The sequence below is a fragment of the Diuraphis noxia genome, unplaced genomic scaffold (assembly GCF_037042655.1).
Source record: "Diuraphis noxia isolate RWA-SAM2 unplaced genomic scaffold, SU_Dnox_SAM2 contig0001, whole genome shotgun sequence".
NCBI lineage: Eukaryota > Metazoa > Arthropoda > Insecta > Hemiptera > Aphididae > Diuraphis > Diuraphis noxia.
Window position 1 is genome coordinate 32,523,935 of NW_028301711.1, and position 20,668 is coordinate 32,544,602.

The 20,668-nt window shown below is 26.8% G+C and overlaps 1 protein-coding gene across 3 annotated transcripts; it reads left to right on the top strand.

The window, feature by feature from the left end:
* The first annotated feature begins 1,439 nt into the window (after positions 1 to 1,439).
* GlcT (ceramide glucosyltransferase) lies at positions 1,440 to 17,683 on the top strand. Of its 3 annotated transcripts, none has more exons than XM_015507779.2 (9): positions 1,440 to 1,594; positions 8,028 to 8,211; positions 8,338 to 8,533; positions 8,605 to 8,707; positions 8,834 to 8,935; positions 9,211 to 9,437; positions 14,509 to 14,774; positions 14,887 to 15,082; positions 16,358 to 17,683. In XM_015507779.2, the coding sequence occupies exons 2-9, from the start codon at positions 8,099 to 8,101 to the stop codon at positions 16,685 to 16,687; spliced, it is 1,533 nt and encodes a 510-aa protein (XP_015363265.1). In that variant the 5' UTR covers positions 1,440 to 1,594; positions 8,028 to 8,098; the 3' UTR covers positions 16,688 to 17,683. The 3 variants fall into 3 exon arrangements, with proteins under 3 accessions (XP_015363265.1, XP_015363264.1, XP_089071231.1); XM_015507778.2 differs by lacking the exon at positions 1,440 to 1,594 and adding an exon at positions 7,512 to 7,886; XM_089215105.1 differs by lacking the exon at positions 1,440 to 1,594 and having other exon boundaries at positions 7,512 to 8,211.
* Positions 17,684 to 20,668: the final 2,985 nt, after the last annotated feature.

Here is a 20,668-nt window from a genome sequence, read left to right on the forward strand (position 1 = left end):
TTAATATTAAGTATTGATGTGATAAAAATTATGTTATGCCTTAGTTCACTAGAAAAATGTGTGTGAACGCATTTAGCCTTTACTTAACAACATATTTCATAGAACAAATAAAATTGTTATAATATTTAAAACAAAAAATTAAACTTAATTTTTTAGAAATATTAGGTATAGGTCAATGGCACGTGCATTTTAATGAAGCTTTCTTAACGGTTGAATCGAAAATCAGTGAAACTGAATATATATATATATATATATCAATCCCATAATCTCACCCCTCTATACTGTACTGGAAACTGGACAATGCCCTGTAATGATCGTGCCAGGCTTCCAATTAAGTATGCAATAAATGAATAAGATAAACAATATTATACCATATATTTCTCAACAGTGAGTTTGAACTGTGAATTATATATGTTTAATGTTTATATTATATTCGTAGAAATATGTACGCAATAATTATTTAAAAACAATAATAATATGTAAGTTCTGTGTATTAAATACAACGCATTTGTAATATTCATACTCAACCAAGTGTTTTTTAAGTAATATTTAGATACATAGTGAATATTTTAGTTGTTACTATATCGGTATAATTATTTATTACTTGATAATAAAGTAATAGGTATATATATATATATATATATATATATATATATATATATTTTTTTTTTAATTACGTATTTAATTAATATATTACGTACTACGTATTTATTATTTTATTATTTCGTATTGTTATCTATTTTATCTATTAATATACATCACAAAAAAAGCTATGAAATAAACATTTGCGTGTGGTATATTAATTTTGCAATAATATTTTGCTAGGTACTTTTATTCTACTTTATTAATCACACAAATTGGACTTAAGAATGCTTTTGAAGTCTCGCTATAGTAAATAATATATCCATAGCCAGGTATCAATCATCTATACCTAATAGTTGGTGTAATACTATATTGTTTGTATATATTATTATATAATACTAATATGTATATAATATATATATTATATTATACACGCATACGACATATTACATTACGATTACAAAAATTCAAATAAACATTCACATGAACAGACTTTGCATGAAAATTCTAATTTGAAAAAAAAAATATGAAGATATATTATTCCATAATATAAGAATATAACAAAAAAATCCAAAATTAAAACAATATGATTTTTGCATGAATTGAAATTAAAACACATAATGTCATAATTAACACATAAGTAACATATACTGATAAGTAATAAATATTAACAAGCAATAAATATCATTTACGTTTATGACAATATTTTTATGAGTATAATTTATCTATTTCTATTTGTAAACGATTTACAATGTATACATAACAATAACGTACCTATACCTACTACTCGACTGATTACAGCAACAACAGCAGGTGTGTAAGAGTAGGTACGCAATACTGTTACAAGGTAGTTGTAAGTCATAAAACAAATATACAGTCAGGTACACTATTTCAATATAAAATATTTAGTGCAATAATGCTTCAGCTTCAAACGTTTTCAGCCAAAAATCGTAAATACTAAAGGTGGCATTACGTTCTTAAAAGATAATACATATTATGATGGTTCACTCGGGTGAGTTTTTTATTGCAATAATCTAATATTTATAATTTTGTTGAACGTGTATTACAAGTTTATAAATTATTAATATATTATACATTATACAGTTATGTAACATAATTTGATAATTTGGTTACGAATATCACACGAACGGTGAGTGATTATGGCAAGTTACTATTAACAAAATGTCTAAATATAATATTCTGGCGATTCGTATAGGCTCTAGGACAGGGGTGGTGAACCTTTTTTGTGTATAGTGCCAAATTATTGCAATCGAGGGTTTGAAAATTTTTCAGTTGCCATTTGCCAAAGGTTGTAAATACTTAATAGAACATGTATAGTAATATACCTATAGTAATTAGTAATAATATAATAGCATAACCAATTTTACATAGGGATGAATGGATGATAGGTATCATATTATAACGTAGCATATAATTTATTTATTTTAATTTTTTGCAAGCAAAATTTTATGAATATCATAATTTTTCACAATTTTAATTTTTCGCGTGCCACTAAAATTTGTCAAACGTGACCATTTTTGCACGCGTGGTATGTGGGTTCGCCCCCTCTCCGCTAGGGTGTGAGAAGTAAAAAGTATAGGTATCATTCCTAAATCCTAAGTTAAAGCTGAATAAGATAATGAAGTTTAGATTCTAAGCGTACCTATAGGTATTTATTTTAGACTGATGGTCGTTAAAAACTGAAACTGATCAAAATAGTCATTACTCATTTTAGAAGAATTTTATTGTCACATCCGTGAATAGGCTGAATATGGTGGCTATAAGGGATTATTCTTTTCACTATATTACAACGCTTCTGTTACGAAACTATTAGCACCTTTCAATTGTACTTACTCCAGTAATTAACTTTTGAGTTAATTACAACAAGTATAATATTATAATTTATGATAATTATTATATAATATGAGTATACTCATGCGCTGTTTTGGGCTAAAATTAATTCTACTTATTGTAGTAGGTAATTGCGCTATAAAAGTATTAAAATACAGCTATACTCGTAAATTACAAAATATGTTAAAAATTATAGGGTGATATAGAAACATATCTCTGTTCAAAATAATTTTTAGTATTCATTATATTAATATATATATTATTTTATAATATATAATATAATATTATATTATTATTATTATATATCCTATATTAATACAACTATTAATGACCTACTGACCTACTGAATGATTAGGAACACATTAGTTATTTTATTTACATATACCCACATATATACTTGTATCAAAAATTATTTGTAATCAAATAAATTAAAATTTTAAAACTGTTTAATTAATTAAAGTTATAAATTAGTATAAAACTTGGATATACTTATATATTAGTTATAATTTATAAATTTTAATAAATAACTTAGAATAAATACTACAGTATACATTTATGATTTATGGCTTTGTTTACTGATGAAGCATTAAATATAGTACCTAACTAATAAGTATTAAATCATCAGTACATTATATAAAGTATTATCAATTATCATATATAGGTATACCGTATACATAACTTATTAGTTTTATTCTTTGTATGTTATCTCATAATTTAATATTATATACCATAAAAATAACTATAAATTAAAATTGGTAATAAATAAAATGTGCCAGTACAATAGGTAATAATAATATTAATAATAGAACCACCACTATTATAGATATTTATTAAAATACAGCTAAAATATTAAAATACCATAATGCTTTCATGTTTTTATGCAGCATATTATTTGGATAATACCTTTATGTTCGATATTCAATAGACAGGAAAAAATCCCAAAGTACCTACCTTGTACCTGTCTAAAATAACTAGCATATATAGTCGCATGAAACTCACTGAGCCACTGTCTTACAATTATACAATAGTAAATTTTTGTTTAGTAGAAAAAACTTGTGTGCAGTTAGCTTAAATATTCCATTGCATTGACCTAAAATCAAACTTGAAGGTAAGGTCATTATATTATAATAATTACACGTTAAAATTTTTAAGCGAGTTATGAATTTATGATGTATTTAAAATGTTATTTTACAATTTAAAAATGTAAATATTGTAAAAAAAAATAACGTACCACTATACAAACACAGATTATGTAACCTTTAAAGTCAATGATGGATTGATAGAACGATTCACTATAAATATTAAAGATAACAAAGTAATAAAACAAAATTGGTTCTGCTGAATACAAATTTACTTTATTTAAAATGTCGATGTTTGTAAGAGGTAAACAATAGGAAATGATGTCATCTTAACCCTAAGGCTTGCAAAATTTTAAGAAGATACGGAACAAAAAAAGTGGAAAAGTGGATGTCACTCTGCTGTACATTATAGGTTACAAGTGAGTTACTGTAATGGATGGAATTAAATTTGAATCTAATGATATATATCATTGTAACAAAAAACGATTCTGAGCGGAGACGGTTTATCTGTCTTGGATATATTATATAGCAGGGGCGTAATTAAGGGGGGATGAGGGGGATATATCCCCCCAGAGCCTATATAATGTGTATATTTATAATATATTAATTTGAAGCTTATGGAATTATATGTTTTATCGTGCTGACATCACGACGAAATATATTAAATATAATTAATATCAAGAAATCTATAAATTATTATTTAATTTAAAAGTAAATTTTAATTCTAATATATTCAAAATTTACATTTTGAAGAAATTATTATAATATTGTATAGGTACTAAATTGTGTAGAATTTTAAAGCACATTTGTGTACATATATATTAGTTTAAGAATTTTTGATGAAATAGTTTTCCCAGATATTGTAGTTGAAAATCCAAGTATTTTGTGTGGAAAAAAATGTTTATCCCCCCCTAAGACAAATTCCTAATTACGCCACTGTTATATAGAATGTCTATATTACAGATTATTATTACTTATTATTAATACTTATTAAAACATTTGATTTTCCGGTGGACATTTCTTTTTTGATAAAGGTAGACAAACATATAAGGAATCCTGAATTAAATTTTAAAATCTTAGATTTTAAAAAGAAAATTTTTTATGAATTATTCTATCTAAGATAATTTGAACATTGCCATAATTTTTACGTATTTAGTAAATATTTGAACTTTAAATGCTTGTAAAAAAAAAATCGTACCTACCTATGTATTTTTAATATTTTTCAACTGCTACTATAACAACATGTTGGAAGTCTTGTATTAAATTTTCAAGTTTTTCTACCCAACAAATACATTTTTATCGGTATTAATTTTTTAAAAAAAATTTATAATTATCGAAAATTTCCTATAAACAGTTTAACTTGAATCGAAATTTTTTGAAAATTGTATGGTGGATAGAATATACTTATATTCTTTAAGTTACATAAAAACCAAAATCAATTTTGTCGAAAACTGATAGTGCGTACAAATTCCCGTTTTTTCCTTAATTTTTAGTTTGTTTATTCCGATTATTAAGAAAAATTCGGAATTTTACTTTTGACCCCCCAAAGTATCAACTAGATCCACTTTCTGATCTAACAAGATACTGAAATCGAAAGTTGAAGCATTTTTACTGCCCCAAAACGTGATGACAGACACAACAACAAAAACACACATCATTGTAAAATCAATACATTCCTCGCTCCGCTCAAAATCTAAAATAATGATATGTGTTTGAAGATTTGAGGATAGCTTAGGAATTTATGATTCAAATTGAATATAGCAAAAATAAAATAAGTGCAAAAAATATTGTCTTTAAAATATTATAATAACTAAATAAACTTTATGAAAAAAGTTTTAGATTCTTAGCGGACTACGGAATGATATTAAATTGACTATACATTGTGTGTGTGTTATTTTCTGTCTAAATAAACATTTTTCTAATAAAAAAAATAATACTTTAATTTAATAATAATAATCAGCATTATTAAGAATAGAATTTAGTTGTTATATCTGACAGATCAAAATTGAAAATTCACAGTAGTTTTTCCATATAGTAATTTCTCATGATCATCTGATTACTTACTAGTTATCACATTTAATATTTATCATCTAATCTATAACAATGATCGGCCAATTTAAATAATGTATATGTATGTATCTAATATTTTTTCCAACATCATTATGTCGAATACCTTTTTTAAACGCCCATACATATTTTTATTATTGTTCAATATCTAATGCGGCTAGATAGACTTCTTGCTTGATACCCACGGACCAGGTTGGACTATATAAATATAGGTAATATAAATAATATAATACAGTGGCGACGTGTCTCGCGATTTTGTAATGCTTCCTTCTGGTTAAACGTAATTAATTAAAATTAGGCGCAGTTATATATTTTTTCCATTATAAATTAGTCATGTAGTATATTGTATAATTTTGTATACTTAATATTTGATATATTATTTATTTTGAAATACAAATAGTAGTAAATAAAAGGTTGTAACAACTTTATTATTTTATGATAGGTTCGTAGGTGATAATAGTATGCGATTAAATTAAGTCATTAGTTAAATGGTTTAATTTCGGGTATATAATATATAACAATATAAATATAATATGGGGATTTTTGGACGCACAAACTTATTATTTCAAAAAATATTAAGAAACATTTTAATTTTTATTATTGTTTTTTTATTTAAATAAATAAAAATCAAACAGTGAACGAATATCTAAGTTAACAGTTAGTAGGGAACTAGTTAATTACCAGTTACCATATATACGCGTATTATATGTGAAAACAAACATCTTGTGGGGTTTTAAAACGTTTTAACTAACGATAGACATTTAATTAAATTTAATGATGTAATAATGATATATTTTGTACAATATAGGTAGTTTATCTAATACTAATTTTAATTGTTAAAACACTTAATACGTGGTTTCATATGCTTAATACTATATTATGATTCATGTTTTCCGTTTTAAGTTTTCGACGACGAATAATTAAAATAAAATTACAATAAAAATAAATGTAGTCAATGGAAGGGCTGTGCCCCCTTTAACCTCCTCCATTTTTCTGGCTTCTCACTGTTCAGTTATTATGGTATTAACAATGAAATCATGGTATTGTTACTGGTGAGTTTCTGGGTAAAAATGTTTTTAAAATATTGTCCTATGCCCAAAATATATCACGACGACTCCGTGAATACCATCGTTAGTCGTTACTCTACAGTCACGCAGTCCGCGTATTTATTAAATTAGGTACGCAAAGTATGAAGGACCGAAGCTTTTGGTGAAATTAGCCGTGCCGGACGGTAATAATGATAATAATATTATTCGTCCTCCGGTACGCCGACGTCGATTTTTGATTAATTTTCGTCCCAACTCACGTGCATCGCGTGTATAATAATAATACTGTACTACACACACTTATTATAATACATCAACACACACGAACACGCTTACGCGCGCGCGCGCCAAGTTCCCTAATTAAATCGATTCACAGCACACGTCCGGCAAAGTCGACGCGGCCTGTGAATTCGTGGTTTTTTCTATCGCATCATAAGCAACGCTCACAGTCCACTCACACGCACGTACGTTTAGTGAATTGGCAACGAGAACGGATTCTCGAACGATATGAATAATATTATTAATTATTATATAGCCATTAAATTACAACAATATCTATCTGATGTTGTAACGATGATGATCTACGGAAACATCGTTATCATTCGATCACTTTCGACGTGATAACAATACTGTTATTATTACGGCGACATCTGCAGCAATGCTTGCTTCAGAGTTTGGTATGCGATAGCGGCAAACCAACCATGAATTTATGGTATTCACGAGGCTGCTGTAGCAACTAGCAGCTGCTGCTGCTGCCGTCGGTGACGCGGAACTGTTATCTGTTTAGCGCCAACACCCGCGTGCCCCACTATCAAGCGGATTTGTAATTTATAACAACAACAACAACAATATTATAGTGTAGCTGTAGTGGTAATAATAATGATAATTAATGGGTAATGCTTATCAGACGTCGGGCACGCATTATGCAACAATATCGTTCGGTTATTACTTATTGCTCACGCAGTCTCTACCGTACATACGATACATTGTACGTATGTAAATAATATTATCGTACATTGTACACGAGGCGTCATGTTACATATTTTCTCACTTACCAATGACACCGCACACGTTTCGCCCTCTCGGTAAAAACGTATTAGCTGATAATAAAGATGTTACGCAATCGCCGCTGCCGTATGAAATTTGTTTTCGGCTGGCCGTCGTTTTCGTTACGCCGTGAGACGAATAGACGATGTCGATTGTCATTCGCCGACGACCAGTAGCGAGCGCCTGACGGACGAACCGTCGTTTTACCGCCAAAGTGTGTTGCATTCCTATGGTTGTTTTCTCGTGTCGTAGCGACCCATTGCCGACGACGATAATACATACCTAATACCGATAAACCATATACCAGCTACACTGTGTCTTAAATATTGTTATGTGAACGCGGAGTTGTATTTAGGTGTTCCAGTGTTCGGAGAAGATATTACTTGTAGATGGATACAATAGTAAGGAGGAACGGCAGAACTAACAATGCAACTGATACCACCGCCAATGTTTGTCGATTATGACATACTATTGGCTTGCGGGCTGCTTATATTCTGGTGCGGTTATTGGCTTGTCCACATAAGTGCAATATGTTATGGGTAATTACTATAAATTATTTGTATACCTATATTTAAATCGATAAATGTATGTTAATGGTTAAATTGTTTCATTGTATCCACGGTTAAAAAGTGCCACCTTTAATCTTATTACATCTTCATTAATAGGAGATTCAAACTCTACAGAAAACCCAAACCAGAATCATCTGTACAGTTGATACCATCTCTAGTATCTTTAGAGCATGGTTTGCCCAGAAATAATAAAAAACAATACCCAGGTGTTAGTATATTGAAACCGTTATTGGGTGTTGATCCTAATCTATTTGTCAACTTAAGCTCATACTTTCAAATGGAATACCCAATGGTAATATTATATATTTTTAAGATGATGTAAGTTGTTTTTTTTTATTAAAAATATATGGTAATCATTTACAGTATGAAGTATTAATATGTGTGGTTGACCGAAATGATCCTGCTGCTATGGTAGCCAATAGGCTATTGGAAATGTATCCATCAGTAGATGCTCGACTATTTTTAGGTATTTAAATATATTTGTATCAAAGTAGTTTCTTGAATTCAAGTAAATTTTTTATTTTTATTTTGATAAAATATTATTTTCTTTGCATTTTTTTATGTATTATATCTTTGGAATTATGTTTTATAGGTGGTTCTCAAGTAGGTGTTAATCCAAAAATCAATAATGTACACGCAGCATACCAAGCAGCCAAGTATTCTTTGATACTCATATCGGATAGTTCAATAAAAAGTATAAAAATGATAAATAATATTATTTTATTTATGATCGTGCAATATAATCATAAAAATTATTGTCAGCTATTTTATTTGTTTCCTAAATCATTAATCATGATTATTAAATATTTATTAGCTATTTAACCTACATAACACATGAGTAGTGTTTTTCTTAAGTAATTTTTATATTTACTAGCAACTAATTAATTCCGTAAAATTTAGTATTGGCGTAAATTTAGAAAAGTTAGAATTCACCTATTTCATTTATTATATTAACTCCTTTATTTTCAGTGAAAAAAGATACACTTAGTGATATGGTTGATAATATGGCCGATGATGTTGCAATTGTACATCAAGTACCATTCACATGTGATCGAATTGACAATAGAACTGAGCCTATGACTTCACCTTTATCAGATAATCCAGCAGATCCTTCATCATTTTTAAAATTAGATGAGAAAGTAGAGTACCAAAATCAGACTTGCAAACAACGGCGTTTTGTTGCCACCTTAGAAAAAGTGAGTGTTATTTAATACAATTACCATCTGTAGACATTTTATTAAATGGGTAATTTTATATTTTTGAATTTTGATAGTCTTGTACAGCTTTAAAAATGTCTAATGACATTAATACCTATTAGTATTTATGTACGATAAAGAAAAATCTAATGTTAACCGTTTAACTTGAACAATCCAAAGTCTGAAATTTCTATGAAATATTAATGAAAAACAAATTTTCATGCACAAATGCATGAACTTCTGGGCCCTATTCATAAGACTGAAATTTATTTATTTTTGAGTTTAAATAAAGAATTAATTAAACTCACAGTGCATTTTAAAACATACAAAATACATACTCAAGGTGTCCCACGGAGGTCTAACTTTCCGACAAATGAAATAACTTTTGTTCTAATTAATATTAAAAAAAATATTTTTTTAAATATAATGCATTGACACTTATGCTACATTTTTATATTTTTTGAAATTATAATGTTTCTAACATAAATGATTGTAATTTACTTATAGCTAGAATATTGATATTTAAAAAAATTGTAAAAAATCAGCCATCTGACTGAAATACATTTTTTACCAAATAAATTTTTCTCAATATAAGATTTACAAATTGTTTTATATTGAATTATCTGAAAATTTTTTTATCAATTTTTAAATTTTTTATTTTCAGTATTAAAAGATAAAAAAATTAAAACTGTAGCGCAAATGTCTATGCATTATATTAAAAAAATTTTTTTTTATATATTGATTAGAACAAAAGTTATTTCATTTGTCAGAATGTCAGATCTCTGTGGACACTCTGTATGTATGTATGTATGTATGTATGTATGTATGTATGTATGTATGTATGTATGTATGTATGTATGTATGTATGTATGTATGTATGTATGTATGTATGTATGTATGTATGTATGTATGTATGTATGTATGTATGTATATATTTAAATACTTAATTTGTAATATCAATTTTGTTAAATTCCTTTTAAAATGTTTTAGTTTTAATTTACTCTACTAGGAGGTAGTTTAAAAGTAATATAATAATATCAAACATAATTGATCCTTGCTTAATTAAGTAATTTTTATAATTATTTTAATTTGATGATTAGTGTGTGTATTAGCTTAATTAACTTAACCTAATTTAATATATCAAGCAATAATGACATTATTTTAATAATGGCTATAGTTTTTGTTAAAAATGAAATGATATCAACATTATTTTAATAAAGAAGACTATGGAACAAACACTTTATAGCTCAACTTAAAATCTAATAAATCTAAGGAATGTTTGTAAGAATATTTTATGTATTTTTATAATTGCTTTAAACATTAGTAACTTATTTTCAATGATCATGATAGTTTGTTATCATTAATAAAATTAATTTTGATTATCAATTATATTTGTATTAACTATAGCACTAGATGTATTATCCAACTTTGCTTGGGTTAAAATTAATCTATATTTTTCATTTTTCATTTAGCTTCGATTAAGAATGTTAAGATTATAGAAATAGTTTATTTTCAAAATGTTTTATCCCAGCTATAAATAGTATAGACATTTGAAATTTTTGGTTTATTTGTTTTTTTCATGAAACAAAACAAAACATGCCATGAAAATATATTCTTAGTAAAATTGGCTGTTAGTTATTTTTTAGAATGGTTTTCTCTTTGTATACTATAATTTATCATTGAATTAAAAGTTAAACAAAGCTATTACAGATATTGAGAGATATAATCAATTATGAGATAACTTTAATATCTATTTTACTGCAAAACCTTTACCCTCTAAAATGTTTATCACAAATAATTTACTATATTAAAAAAGTGGGTAAGTCGTGGATGTCGCTCTGCTGTACAGTAGGTTACTGTAATAGTGTAATGGATAGGATTAAATTTGAATGCAATGATAGGTATCATTGTATACGAAAAACGATTCTGAACGGAGATGATTTGTCAGTCTAGGATATATTATATTTTAATATTGTCATATATTCTATTTTGAAATAAATATTTTATTTTTCAATTAAGTTGCATTTTGCATAAGGCATAGTTAATCAATTAGTGTAGTTATCATGTAGTTATCATAATTCATAATACCTTATATTATCATATATATACGAATATCTGGTTTGAGGATAAATCGTTATCATTACGCGATTTCATAAAAATTTAAAACTCAAACGCTCAAAACATTTTTCCTATAATGACACTTCAAATTTTCTCTATAGCTATTTGAAGCAAAACTTATGGAAAACTTGGTGTTAAATTTTATAACCTTAGATATAAATACAAACAATATTATTAATTTTGAACTACAAAATAATTTGCAAATATTCATGGATTTGACGAATTTTTGTCAATATTTGAAATTCAAATGCTAATAAATATTTAATTTGAATTTCCGGTGGACATTTTTTTTGTGATAAAGATTGACAAATTTGTAAGGAATATTGTATTAAATTTTTAAATCTTAGATTTAAAAAGAATTTTTTTTATGAATTTCTAGCTTATAATAATTTTTGTGAATTTTCGTGATTTTTACGTATGTTGTCAAAATTAAAATTTATATGCTTGTAAAAAAAAATTGTGACTACGCATTTATTTTATTTTTCAACTGCTTTTGTAAAAATATGATAGGAGCTATGTATTAAATTTTCAAATCTTAGATATAAAAGGAACATTTTTTATGAATTTCTAGCATAAAATAATTTATGAATTTTCGTGAATTTTACGTATGTTGTCAAAATTAAAATTTGAATCCTTGTAAAAAAAAATTGTGACCATGAATTTATTTTATTTTTCAAATGCTATTGTAAAAATATTTTAGGAGCCTTGTATAAAATTTTCAAATCTTAGGTATAAAAAGAAAAACTTTTATGAATTTCGATCTAAGATAATTTGATCATTGCCGTAATTTTTATGTATTTAGTCAAAATTTGAACTGTAAATGCTTATAAAAAAAATTTGTAACTATATATTTCTTTTATTTTTCAAATGCTATTGTAAAAATATTTTAGGAGCCTTGTATTAAATTTTCAAATCTTAGGTGTAAAAGGAAAATTTTTTATGAATTTCTAGAATAAAATAATTTACGAATTTTCGTGATTTTTACGTATGTTGTTAAAATTAAAATTTGAATGCATGTAAAAAAAATGTGGCTATATATTTCTTTTATTTTTCAACTGCTATTGCAAAACTATATTATGAGCCTTGTATTAAATTCTCAAATCTTAGAATTAAAAAGAAAAACTTTTATGAATTTCGATCTAAGATAATTTGAACATTGCCGTAATTTTTATGTATTTAGTCAAAATTTGAACTGTAAATGCTTATAAAAAAAATGTGTGACTATATATTTCTTTTATTTTTCAAATGCTATTGTAAAAATATTTTAGGAGCCTTGTTTAAAATTCTCTAATCTTAGAATTTAAAAGAAAAACTTTTATGAATTTCGATCTAAGATAATTTGAAAATTGCCGTAATTTTTACGTATTAAATGAATATTTGAATTTCAAATGCCAATAAAAAAAAATCGTGCCTATGTATTTTTATAATTTTTTAATCACTATAAGAATAACTTATGAGGAACTTTGTATTAAATTTTCAAGTATTTTGATAAGGCCATAAAAATGTTATCGACCCTTCAAAAAAAAATTTTCAGAAAAATTGAATTCACGTTTTCGACAGATTTCGTAAAAATTTGAACTATAAACGATTATAAAAAAAATTGTGACTTACGATTTTTAATTTTTTTTAGCTACAATAAGAACAACTCATAAGGAACCTTGTATTAAATTTTCAAGTTTTTTTGGTCATCCAAAACTTTTTTAACGACTCTTCAAAAAAAAATTCTCATAAAAATCAAAAATTTTAAAGGTCTATAAATAATTCAAAAAAAGTCAAAAATTTTTGAAAATTAAACTGTATATAGATAACACTAACATAAACATCTGGTGAAAATTCAAGTATCTACAGAGATTAGTTTTTGAATTAGAACCATATAAAAAAATCGATTTGGTCGAAACTGGTTTTGCGTAAAAATTCCCGTTTTTCTGTCATTTTTTTTTTGTTTTTCTCGATTTTTTTAAAAACTGTTGGAAAATGTTTACTTTTGATCTTTATGATGCACCAATGATCTTCAATTTTACATCGGAAACCACCGTCAAAGTTTGAAATCGAAACATTATTTCGACTAGTTATGCTGTACACAGACACACAAAAAAAAAAACACACATCATTGTAAAATCAATACATTCATCACTTCGTTCAGAATCTAAAATGTATTATTTCGGTATACTGTAATACTGTACCATATCGGTATTTCGGTATACCGAAACGTTTCGGTTTCGGTATATCGTTTCAAACCGGTATTGAAATCAATCCCGTAATACAGAAATTTATTTTCAATACCGTCATTCGTCAGTTCTTATAGCGTAGCCTAAGCCAGTTTGTGCATAGTTGTAAACTATAATAGCATAAATACGTAATTATCGTATCATAATATATTTAATGTATATATTTCTTACAAGTGTTTCAAACGAATTAAACGAGTTATAAATAAATTTGTATTAAGTATTACTATTAATTTTTTAGTTTTCGTTTTGTTGACTTAAAATGATAATATGTCACTGTAACGCAGTTTGGTGTCACCTGTACTAATGTATGCCGTATCTGTTTTATTTTAGTTTTTACAAATATGGTTCATTGGTACATAAATGTAACTATTCACATGTGCATAATATAACAGACATAACTTGACCTATAAACTATACATACAAATGTAACTGTTTTCGTGACAAGGACTAGGACACTAGGTATATAAACTTGTAATGCATATTTTATTTTTAATAATTCAATGTTATTGTTTACACATACACAATGTCTTATTGATTCCCAATGTGCTCAATTAAGTGTCTCATAATTAATTTTTTGATATATAGAAAAAGTTAAAATAAAATACCATAGGTATAGTTTTACTCCATTATATAGTTTATATTTATTTTAATTATTCAAGTATTATTGAACAGCACAACAGTGCATTTTGATAAAAAATTATAACATTTTTTTTTTTTGTGATAAGGTATTTTTTGGAACTGCTCATGCACGAGTGTATTTAATGGCTGATCTTGTTGGAGCTATATGCCATACAGGTATGTCAACACTATTGCGTAAGCAAGCAATGGATGAATGTGGTGGCTTACAAGCATTTGCCAGTTATCTTGCTGAAGATTATTTTATGGCCAAATTGGTAGTTGCCCGAGGTTGGCGCACAACTATAAGTGGTCGGCCTGCATTACAAAATAATGGAGGCAGTGAACTTAGTAAATTTCAAGATCGTCTAAGAAGGTATTGTATTATAGATATTTTTTATTTTTATTTAATTTAATTAATGATCAAATAACTATATTTATTTTTTCAAAGAAGATTTCATGAATAAGTATTCATTAATTTATTGCAGGTGGGTCAAACTTAGGATAGCTATGGTACCACACACTATTGTGTTGGAACCATTATCTGAATGTCTGATATTAGGCGCATGTGCTGCATGGGCTGCTAATACACTTTCTGGTGGTTCAATTGATCCATATGCATTCTACATGATACATGTGCTTGTTTGGTTCTTATTAGATTGGATTCTCTTAAATGTGATGCAGGTACATTACACTTTTAACATATATTTTAATTTTGAATTTAATATTGCATACTGTATCTTTTAAATAATTAAGCAAAGTTGAAGGTTTTTTAAAATGATTTATCAAATTAAAAATAACTATTATTAATTTGGTTGTTAAAATGTTCTATGATAAATTTTAAACTATTGAAGGTATACATATTCTAATATTTACATTTTTCATTTGATAGTATGTTTTATTCTATGATTCATTTCAGAAATTATAATACATTTTTATTGAATGTAAAAATATATTTTTAGTATTCCACTAACTAGCATTAGTATTTTATTTGGGTTTAAGGTTAAATTTATATTTTCATATATATTTTCATCATCAATATTAATTTAATGGCTAAATGCTGTCCAAGATGATCATAATCAAAAGTCAGTTGTTAGTTATAATTAACTATTAAAATACAGTGGAACCTCAATAACTCGTATCGTTTAGGGGTAGAAAAAATATTTGAGTTATCAAAATTTTGACTTATAAAGGTTCAAGTTATTGAAGTTTTACAGTACATTGTAAGGCAAGGACTAAGGCATTCCTTTGAGTCATCAAAAATTTGACTCATAGAGGTTCGAGTTATCGAAGTTCCACCATATTATAACTCATAAAAAAAAAGTTGCCTTAAGTATGTTTTAAGTTACCATTTGTGGTAACTTAATGATTATGTTTAGCTTTGACTTTAAACTGATTTAATTTTGATTTCTTACATACCCAAATATTGTCAAAGAAATATGTGATCAAGCTTTTTTACAGTGAATTTTTGTCTTTGGTTTATTTAACACTGGTATAATGTTAAATGAAACATATTAATTATATATAAACATAGTAAAAAAAGTAAAGAAAAAAAGAAAACTGGATTAAACACAATAAGTTTCCTTAATGAGATAAAAAAGGTCAATGTCTGTTACTTTGTTGCCTATATTGAATAGGAATAGACTAGACTATATCAATGGAGTTTTAATTTTTTAAATAAATGAATAGTTGATATTAAATACTTATTTTCAAACTCCTTACAATTTTAATATCAGATGTGGTTGTAGAAATATAATTTACTTACCGATGGTTTATTTTTACCTGAATGTAATATTATAACACCTAAACATATGATTAGTACAAACTATGTACTATAAAAAAGTATAATCTTATAATTTATAATAATTGAAATTAAATACTGTTTAAAAATGAGAAATATACCTTTTAAGTTTAAGATTGTAGAAAAAATTGACTATTTGTTTGTGTTTTAAATTCCAGAATGGGCCTTTGCCGTTTACAAAATTTGAGTACTTAGTTGCTTGGTTGTATAGAGAGTTCATGGGACCATACTTGTTTTTAACAGCAGTCTTATGGCGCCCATCTGTTGTTACATGGACCACACGACAATATCGCTTACGTTGGGGTGGTCTATCAGAAATTTATAACCAACACTCAACAAGCTCTAGCTCAGATTCCATAACTGCCACTGTGCCTATAGCAACTACTACCAGTGTCACTTATGACACAACTGTGCCTAATAATTATTGTAGTACTCACCAGCAGCAACCACCAAATGGTATTGGGTTCACATCAAAAATTAAAGTTTAAAAAAAGCATACGGCTACCTAAAAACTTTTTTACGAATTTATTTTTAAAACTAAGATAATAATTTACCTTCAATTTAAGAATAACCAAAATACAATGATCTGAAAAATATTTTTGATGTTACGTGCCTTTTGAAAATCTATGTATAAACTGTAATATATAATGTTATAATTTTGTATTAAAATAATAAATAAAATATATTATGTAATATATGTTTACAGTTTATCCAAAGATGAAGTGTTTATCAATATTTTTGTGACATTTTGTTCAATTTAACTTGTGGTTTTTTCCTAAGGGTTATTATAGTTCAAATTTCGGAAATGATTCAGATTTTGTTACATGCACATGTGCTCAAAAACAATTTTTTTTTACATGTTTTAACAATAAATAAGAACACAACTTAATTTTGATTTATCATATTCTTTCCTGTAACTTAGAAATGAAGCATATGAGACCTAGTATAAGTTTTTAAGTATGGTCATTTTATTTAATATTTAAATTTTTATGAAAAATAAATAAAAATGTATTGTTGATATTTAATATATTTTCATTAATTACAATTTATTAACAATATATTGTTTGATAACTCAATGACTATTGACTAATTAGTATTATAAATGTGAAATATAAATTGTCAACTAATTGTAGAATATTATGCTTAAATGTTAAGTTTTCATATCCCTAAAAATGACTCGGTCAATTATAATCACTTCGTCTAATGAAAACGGATTATATAAGGGGGTACTATAGATGATTTAAATATGATAGTTGTGTTCAAATTTGTTTTTAAAATTAAGCCTGCTATAATAATTAAAAAAAATAATAATAATAAATGCTCATATACTTACCATAAGTTAATTATTTAATCATTTCTAAAATGTGAAATACAAAATAATATCTAGTCCGGAAAAATTATTAATGTCATTCTACAAAAATATTTGATATCAAATTTATCTTTTGATACATTGTAAATATTATACGTATATAAATTTCTAACAATGTTGGTTTTCATTATTTTTTTATTTAATTTATTTTTAAACATTGAATTCCTCGAAATTAATGAAAGTTATAATATTGTTTCTCTACCAGGGGTGGACTGGTCCATTGTCCTACTGTTTTGTAGGATGTAGGATAATACGTCCTTGTACTACGGGGTCTTTCATCAATAAGCACCAAGTGGGTATAACTAAGGGATTATATTTCTAAAATCTTTATTATTGTCAATCGTGATTTCTGAATTTGATAATAGAGTACTTATGTATTGCGCACAATATATTTTATTTTTTTTATTCATAGATAATTATAGATAATGTTGAATTGCTATACTGTGTTTCAATAAAATTGGTTTTTATTCTATGGTGCTGTAGACCTGTAGTGTATTGTCTTAAGAAGACGTCGCACCCGTATGTGTCGTCTCTGTATTTACACACGTATTACATAACAAATTTTCGTTCTCTAGTTTCAATAGCGTGCTGTTAGTTTTGATATTACAGTGAAGTTGATCCATTATCTAAATTTTAGGTAAGCGTAGAAACACGATTGTGCCCGTCCTACCATTTTAAGTGCAAAACTCACTACACGATTACGCCCAATAAATCAGCACGATTGCGCTCCACAATACAGGTATAGGTACACTATTTAAAAATACCGCCAGAATGGTTAACTCAAAATTGAAGTTAAAAACTTTAGTTCACCAACTTCAACTGTATTAATATATGATATTATAAACATTTGTCATATTTTTTTTTCTATAGACGTATTTTCCTCTACCTATATACGGTCAAAACATAAAGAGTGAAATCGCTAAATAATAAATAATTACCAGGTATCTTAGTAATTGTTGTTGTGTAGTATAGTTGGTTAACTAGAACTTTTAACTTCAAATTTGAATTTACCATTCCGACTGTGTTTTCTGTATTTTTAAATAGTACCTACCTATATACCTATATATTACTGAGCGCAATCGTGTTGAGTTTTTATAGATAAAAAAGTAAGACGAGCATAATCGTGTTACAGCTTAGGTAAGAAAATTATCTGCAGTGTTCTCTGGTTGGTTTTTTACGAAAGTATTTTAATTTTTGAATGAGTTTGTAGAGTATAAATTTTTGAAAATGCACATAACTCATTTGAAAAATTAAAATATATTATCTTAAAATACCAACGAGAGAACACAGATAATGTTCTTACCTTAAAGTTTGAAAATGGTTAAATTTACTCTAATATCAAAATTAACAGCACACTATTGAAACTAGAGGATGAAAATTTATTATGTAGGTAGTATTGTAGTACGTGTGTAAGACGGAGACACGTTGATGTCGCGGGTGCGACGTCCTCTTAGAACTAATTCTAAAATAGTCGATTGTTATAGAATATCGCCAATATAAAGGAGTAAAATATTGGGATTTGGTGTGTATTATTAATATAAATAATAACATAAACGTATTATATATAGACATTTATTGTTAACAGTATAAATCGTAATGACGTACAATATATTTCTACTCGCTAATAACCGATGGACAGTTCCCACCGATCGTAATATGGTACTTATGATTATTGTTAGTATAAACAGTATAGGTGTAATATCATAATATAAATGCTGAATATGCAACATCTTTTTCCTTAAAAAAAATATAAATAGTATTTTGTGTATTATTAAATCGCTATGTTAGTGTGTTAGTAAGTTTAATTATATTAATTATAATCACTTGGGGAATATCGCTGAGGTGGTTTTCTAGATCTAATTGGTCTGGGTGTTTTATTTATTATTATAGTATCAGGATTTTGTTTTGCACCTATACGGTTTCGATATTTTCAGTATTTTCGTTTATTTGTCTAGTGGGTGTAAGTGAAATTGAATTATTCGCTGGTGTCAGCGATTTATGCATGAGTAATTGATCATTGTGTCTCTTACAAATAGTTCCGTCATCGAGCTATACATCGTGTGTATTACAACTAATTGATTTGATAATTTTACCCTTTTGCCATTATTATTGTCATTATTCCTATAATCTCTAGCTAAAACATTATCAACTGTATTAAATGATACTATCCTATTACCCCCATTGTTTATTTGTGATATTTGTCGTTCAATAACCACTTCATTTGTTTTCGGCATTAACGCGTCTAATTGTAAACGCGTTGATCGACCTAACATTAGCTTAGCTGGCGTTTCTCGTGTTGTTGAATGAGGTGTATTAAGATACATCAAAAGAAATTTATTTAATTGGGATTGTGCAGTCGAGCATATAAAAAAAAAATTGTTTATTGTTTTGACTGCTGATTCCGCACAGCCGTTTGTGGGTGAAATGGAGCCTGTCATATGCCTTATACCTACCTAGATTTTTGCAATATGCTTGAAATTCAAAACCTGTGAAACATTTTGCTCCATCTGATGTAATTGTTTTTTGAATTTCCAAATCGTGCTATCGTTTCTGAAAATTTTTGAATAACAATTTCTGCTGTCATAGAATTTATTTGAAATACTTCTAACCATTTTGTGGTTGCGTCAACACTGACAAAAAAATATTTGTTTTGAAATAGTCCAAGAAAATCGCAATGCACTCTAGTCTACGGGTTTTCTGGCCATTTCCAAGGTGGTGTTATAGATTTTAGCAAGGCTGGGCAAGTTAATTTTTTTTAACTCAGTTAAGTTAAGTTAAATTAAAATCTAAATCAAGTTAATCGTTAAAAGTTAATTCAAAATGTTCTATCAATTAAATTAAGTTAAGAGTTAACCAAAATTTAATATTAACTTTTTAACTCAAATTAAGTTTAAAAAAGTTTCTTGTTTTCTTATAGGTAAAATTAAAATAATTGGTACCTAAAATTGTTCATACTTCATACCAGATAGACCAAAGAACTATTACTATTTTATGTGTGCAAAAGCTTACAGTACACATTTTGTTAGTATACTTATAACCTTATAAAATGTGTACCTACCAACAATTTTTATTCCTACAATAGTTCACAAAATTAAATTAA